General features: G+C 37.9%; 1 protein-coding gene across 3 annotated transcripts in view; it reads left to right on the top strand.

Moving 5' to 3' along the window:
• The window catches only part of LOC107042943, a 65181-nt gene that overhangs the window by 56240 nt on the left and 1997 nt on the right, over positions 1-6944 (top strand). The window contains exon 5 of one of the 3 annotated variants that reach the window (XM_015264208.2): positions 4795-5145. The exons of the other annotated variants lie outside the window; for them this stretch is intronic. Coding sequence (XP_015119694.1) covers positions 4795-4805 — 11 coding nt within the window. The 3' untranslated portion in view covers positions 4806-5145. Of the gene's footprint in view, positions 1-4794; positions 5146-6944 lie in introns of those variants that run through there. 3 annotated transcript variants of the gene reach the window in all.

Below are 6944 nucleotides of genomic sequence, written 5' to 3'. Positions count from 1 at the left end.
CAGATTAAAAGATTCAAAAGAAATATTGAAGAAACTGAAAGAATTGAAAATGGCTGAGTTTAATGTAACTTCACACTCGGTGAGACAAGACCTTTATAATATGAGATACAATCCTGCTAAAATGACAGCTGGCGAGTTTAACGATATGTTTGATGAGAAAATGGCAACTTATGAAAATGCTCCTGACACCATTCCTCTCAGTGAAGGCGAAAAGAAAGATGCATTTTACAATGCAGTAATAAAAGCTTTTCCCAACATTAAAATCATTGAAAAAGTAACAAGGAAGGCTATAGGTGTGGGCTTGACTTTTGGCGAGTTAAAAATTGCGATATTAGAAGAAGCTACTATGAAAAGTGAGCTCTCAGATTCTGATATTAAAACTGCTGATCTTGCACAGCACAAGGGGCCAAGTTGTGTTGCTTGTCAGGCATATGGACACAAGGGACCAGACTGTCCCAATAAAGGGAAAGGATACTTGTGCTACAGGTGCAACCAGTTTGGGAATCACAAGGCGAGAGATTACCCAAACGTACCCCACAATGACAATGCACCAAGTGGCTCCGGATACTCTAAACAGACTCCAAGGTACAATTCCAATTCCGAAATTAATTATCGAAACAATTATCAAGATCAATATAGAAGTAACAGTAGAGGAACGAAAAGACCAATGAGAGGTGAGACATATAGTCCAAGTAAAAGAGGAAGATTCAATAAGAGTCGGTTCTCTTATAAAAGAGGCGAGAACAAACACGGGTTTAAGTCATCTCACAAATCAAACAAGAAATCCAAATCCGACAAACCTACAGAGAAAAATAACTCCAGTCAAGGTAAGGAAAAAGAAAACTATGATCAATCAAGTGCTGAAATATTTTATGCAGATAGTCAACAAACAAATGGACATAAGTTTTTGATAGACTTTTTGGCAAATTCAGGCGCAACCGAGCATTTAAAAATTAGGTGTGCTAATAAAAATGAGTCAGCGGACTTAAAAATGGAGGAGGCAGGAAAAATAGAAATTGAACTGGCAAGTGGTAAATTACTAGAAATTGACAAAGTTATTTTTGCAGGAGCTCTTAAAGCAAATCTACTATCATTAAGAAAATTTGCCGAAATGGGATTAGCAATCTACTTAGATGACAAGAAAATTGATATATTTGATCCATTGTCGAATGAACTTTTCATCTCGGGAATTTATAGAAAATCTTACTGGATAATCGATTTAGAAATAGTAAAGTCAAACTCTATCAGTGAGAATTCTTTCAAGCAAATAAACAGGCGAATAGTAGCAAATGTTGCTGATGTCACTGGGGGTGAGAATGAGGTGGAAAGATATCTTACCAGAAGTGTCACAGCAAATTTACAGAATAAAACAAGTGAGAAGACAGACGAAATTGATGAGTCATGAGGAAGAAAATAAAATTGAAGAAAAGGCAAAGGAAGAAAAGCATAATGAAAAAGGGAGTGAAAACTTAATAAAAGAGGAAATAATTACTAAAGAAAAGATTCCCTATGAACAATCAAATTTTGATTACACCATTTGGGACAAGAAATTGCAAGATGTTGATGAATTACCATGGGATGATTCGGTAGAAGTTTTTCCAAAACTTTCAATTCATAAAGATAGCTATTTGAAGAATCAGAATGTCATGTTGTGGCATTGTAGATTTGGACATGCCTCAACGAGTTACCTCAAGGCATTACANAAGGCAAAGGAAGAAAAGCATAATGAAAAAGGGAGTGAAAACTTAATAAAAGAGGAAATAATTACTGAAGAAAAGATTCCCTATGAACAATCAAATTTTGATTACACCATTTGGGACAAGAAATTGCAAGATGTTGATGAATTACCATGGGATGATTCGGTAGAAGTTTTTCCAAAACTTTCAATTCATAAAGATAGCTATTTGAAGAATCAGAATGTCATGTTGTGGCATTGTAGATTTGGACATGCCTCAACGAGTTACCTCAAGGCATTACAAAAGAAATTCCCAGATAATAAAGAATTAAATGCGGTAAAAGTTGATGAATTCATTAGAGATTGTGAAGTATGCTTAACGTCTAAATTCAATAAATTATCATTCCCATCGGTGCGCAGGCGAGCAACAGCACCATTGCAAATAGTTCACTCAGATGTGATGGGGCCTATTACTCCAATTTCTCATCCTAAGGGATACAGATTTATTTGTGTTCATCGATGACTTCTCAAGATTCGCTATGGCTTATCCAATGAAGGCGAAAAGTGAAACAAGACGTCTTGAGATGTTCATCACAAGTGCGCGTAATTTACTGGGTTATGACGCGAAAGTGTGTTATCTTAGATCAGATCAGGGAACAGAGTATACAGGCGGGCATACAGTTGAAGTTCTTAAGGATCTAGGGGCGGAATTACAGTTAGCTTCCCCTGATACACCTGAACACAATGGTGTCGCTGAGACATTTAATCAAACTATCCAGAAAAAGGTGAGATGTTATATGTTTGACTCGAGACTGCCAAAGGACGTGTGGGATCTGGGCTTAACTGCTGCAGTTTACGCTTACAATAGGACTCCACATAAATCAAACAATATGATAACTCCTTTAGAAAGATTCGCGCCTGATCATAGCTTGATATTAATCAAATCAAAAAATTCGGTAGTTTAAGTTATGTAAAAATTGCTAGAAATGCTGGGCCAAAGTTTGGACCTCGAGTTGTAGGTATGGTCTTGGTTGGATATACTCCAACAGGGTATCAACTCTTAAAGCCAGAGCTAGGAAAATATTATGAAAGTAGACATGTTAAATTGAATGAAAAATTAGTGTATGGGGATAAATACAAGAGAAACGGTATCAAAGATTTCCCAGACTATGGAGAAATGGAGAATAAAGATGAATGGTTTGTTGAGTTCTAAAAGAATCGAGGTGAGGCCGAGGATTCTTCAAAACCGGAGGGAGAGATAAAACGCAAAAGAGGTAGACCAAGGAAAGAAGTTACACAACAAAACATTACCAAGAAAGTGAAGACAGTTGATATAAAAGATAAAACAATAAATGATAATAGCTTTTCAGAGTTGGAGATTGATGAGAACGTGAAAGGAAATGTTTCTTTCACTAGTGTTATCAGTAATGTAGGCGAGATAGATTTAGCACAAAAGGAAGATGAAGTGTATCATGCACTTTTATCAAGCATAAATGAAGATCCCTCAAATTATCGAGAAGCTATAAATAGTAAAAATAAAGATTATTGGTTAAATGCGGTTGATGAAGAATTAAACTCGTTAGAAAGAAATCAAGTATGGAAAATTGTCAAAAGACCTCTAATTATGATGAATGAAAAAAGATTAAATGTCATTGATTCAAAATGGGTTTTTAAGTGTAAAAATGAGGCAAATCGAAAAATAATATTCAAAGCGTGACTAGTAATCAGAGGTTTCAAGGATAAGAACATTTATGAATTAAGGGAAACTTATGCTCCAGTAGCTCGTTTACCTTTAGTGAGTATAGTTATATCAATTATAAACAAATATAATCTAGAGGTATGTCAGCTACATGTTAAAACTGCTTTCCTCAATGGTGTAATAGATGAGGAAATTTATATGGAAATTCTAGAAGGGACTAATCATACTGACAAAGATGGGCAAGAAAATGTGTGCAAATTGGAGAAAGCACTTTATGGTCTTCGTATCAGTCCCAAACGGTAGAATGTACAATTCACTGAAGTAGCTTTGAGTATGGGTCTGCAGAACTCAGATTTAGAACCTTGTCTATTCACTTGGCGAGATGAAGACAAGTTCTTGCTTCTGCTACTTTATGTAGATGATATGTTATTGGCGAGTAATGATAACGGTAAATTGGCTGAAGTAAAGAGTAATTTATGTAGCGAATTTGAAATGACAGTCCTGGGAGAACCCAAGGAATTTGAGCATGACTATTCGGCGAGACAGAGAAAATCAGATTATTAAATTAAATCAGGAAAAATATATTCAAAAGATATTAAGTAGGTTTGGCTTTGATAAAGCACGTCCACAACGTACACCAATGAATACTTCTCAAGTAGCTAATAATGAGAGAAAATTAAGAGAAACAGAATATGATAATGGGACTTTGGAAAGGACAGACACAAAGGCAAACATTCCTTATAGAGAGGCCGTAGGTAGTCTTTTGTATTTAGCTGGTGCTACGAGACCGGACATTGCATATACAGTCAATGTGATAAGCAGACATCAAGTAAATTCTAAAGAAAGTGATTGGGAAATGGTAAAAAGAATTTTTCGGTATCTGAGAGATACTACGGGTTTGGGTCTGAGATATTCAGGTAAGACCAATGACATTCAGGGTTATTCTGATGCGAGTTTTTCTGATTGTAAAGATTCAATCACAACGTGTGGATTTGTGATTAGACTGTTTGGTGATTCGATCATTTGGCGAACTCACAAACAAACTACAGTAGCACTTTCTACGTGTGAAGTTGAGTATGGTGCAATGAGCGAGGCGAGTCGAGAAATGATGTCGTTGCACAACTCTTTGAAACTAATACTGGTTGATCCCCCTGTTCCAATGATCTTAAGGTGTGATAATAAATCTGCTATTGTGAGTGCAGAAATAAATGGAGGAATGAAATTGAGACACATTGTAGAGAACAAATTACATTATGTAAAGGAATGTGTTAAAAAGAATTATATAAAAATCATTTGGATTGGCTCAAGGGAACAGCTAGCTGATGTTTTCACCAAACCATTGACGTTTGAAACACACAAGCGTTTGATGGACCTAATAATGAAAGTAAATATTTAAATTATTTTCTTTCTGTTTGTCTAGGAAATAACTAATTTGTCGAGACTTTCTTGGAGAGATAAAATTGACGAGATGGAAAAACTAATGAGATTAAACTGACGAAATTACCTGGCGAGAATACTGAGGCGAGATAAAGTTACCAAATAAGAAACTTTGTGATAAACGAGAACAGATTATTAGGAGAGAAAAAGACTGGAGAGGAATCAAGGATACTGTCTACGGCGGGAGGGAGTGTTGAATGTGGCGCTCTACGCCAGTCTCCTTATTACCGACAGTGTAGCTGACTGTGTCACCACGGCGCCGTTGCGCCTCTATGACATATATTCGTACTATGCAGCACTTGTGCCTCGACCGTTGTCGTGTTACGGGTGCGTTTCGGAATCAACTACCGTAGCTGCAGTAAAGCAAAATTAGATAGGGTTGCAGTACTGCTACTGCTACTACGTCGATTGCGAAACACGCCCAACAGTTACCGAAATAGCGAACTCGAGCAGTATACTATTAGCCGACAAAAAACTATTTTCAAACAAATGACCCTATCGAATCGTTTGTAATTCGTTAGCAGGTCATTGTACACCCCTTTNACGCCCTACGTTTCTGAATAAAACTTGATTACATTTACGATAATAAAACTGTATTCAATCGTTATTTCAATCCTAAATAACCCTTCACTTTCTATTTCTTATTGTTCTCGCCTTGCTCGACCAATGTGTGTGGGACTGCAGTCGTCCCTCTCTCTCAGACGCGCCCCGGTTGCGCGCGTAACCCACCCGTTGCGTCTACTTGTTGAAGCCTGTTCAAACCCGTACTTGCCTTCACTGCCGAGAAACTTTTGTCACAGCGTCACTTGGCTTTCTCCATTTGTTTTTTTTTCAATATGATTTTATTTATGACAAAAGATATTTTTTGCTTTTAAGTGATTTTTTTTTTGTGAATTTAATGGGATTTCTTTATTAATTCTTTTCAATCTAAAATTTCGATTTCAGGTCGGCGTCGTGGACAATAAATTTCCGGCCGCCATTTTGATCCCTTCCATCTTTCGTTCTCACCATTTTTCAGTACTTACATTTTCTCTGAGTACTTTTCATTTTTTTCCCCTCAATCGTCACTAACCCAACTCGCCACGACTTTTCCTCTTTCTGGATATCCCTTTGTATCACGTGTGATCCACGATAGCCCGATAGCGTCCTTTTTGGAATTTTCGATTTATTGCTTTCAATCCTTTAATTTATGATAAATTTTAATCACGCGCAGTGGAAGCGTGCTGGGCCCATAACCTGAAGGGTTATTTAGGATTGAAATAACGATTAAACACAGTGTTATTATCGTAAATGTAATTAAGTTTTATTCAGCAACGTAACACGAGAACGGTCGAGGCACAAGTGGTGCATAGTACGAGTATATCTCATAGAGGCGCGACGGTGCCGTGGCGACACAGTCAGCCACACTGTCGGTAATAAGGAGACTGGCGTANGTTATTATCGTAAATGTAATTAAGTTTTATTCAGCAACGTAACACGAGAACGGTCGAGGCACAAGTGGTGCATAGTACGAGTATATCTCATAGAGGCGCGACGGTGCCGTGGCGACACAGTCAGCCACACTGTCGGTAATAAGGAGACTGGCGTAGTGCGCCACCAAAGAGGATTGACTAAAAGTAGAGGCTCAGGGACCCTATTCTCGAATTGAAATCATACGTTCGACTTCAACAAGTCGCATACGGCCCATAAGGCGTACCAAAGAGGATAGACCTGAGTAGAGGCCCGGATCGGGGGGTTTGACTGACTCCAAAAATGTTAGTTGGTACCCCACGGGAAAGGCGGCGTCCCGGTCGAATTATCGGTAAATGTAAGTCGGGTGCGCGAGTAACTCGGCAGTAGCAGTCCCGCTGTGACAGGGACAGGTTTGAAGGGGGGCTTTTGTCCTCCTTGTACTCAATGTTTACTTTGTTTTTCAGTTGATTTATTCACCGACTAATTAATATTAAGGGATGAAACAAAGACTGTTCAATGGAGAATTAAATTCACCATCCATCAACCCCCGTTTCATCCCTTAATCTCTGCAATAAAAAAATTAATATTGCGACGAAAGTCACGGCGCTATAAGAAACCCAATGTTTTCTCGGCGCAGAGTGACTCCCCAATAATTCGCCCGCTAATTAAAAAATCGTCTCT

The sequence above is a fragment of the Diachasma alloeum genome, unplaced genomic scaffold, assembly GCF_001412515.2.
Source record: "Diachasma alloeum isolate Michigan unplaced genomic scaffold, Dall2.0 Dall_scaffold_00539, whole genome shotgun sequence".
NCBI lineage: Eukaryota > Metazoa > Arthropoda > Insecta > Hymenoptera > Braconidae > Diachasma > Diachasma alloeum.
This window is presented reverse-complemented; position numbering and strand designations above follow the sequence as displayed.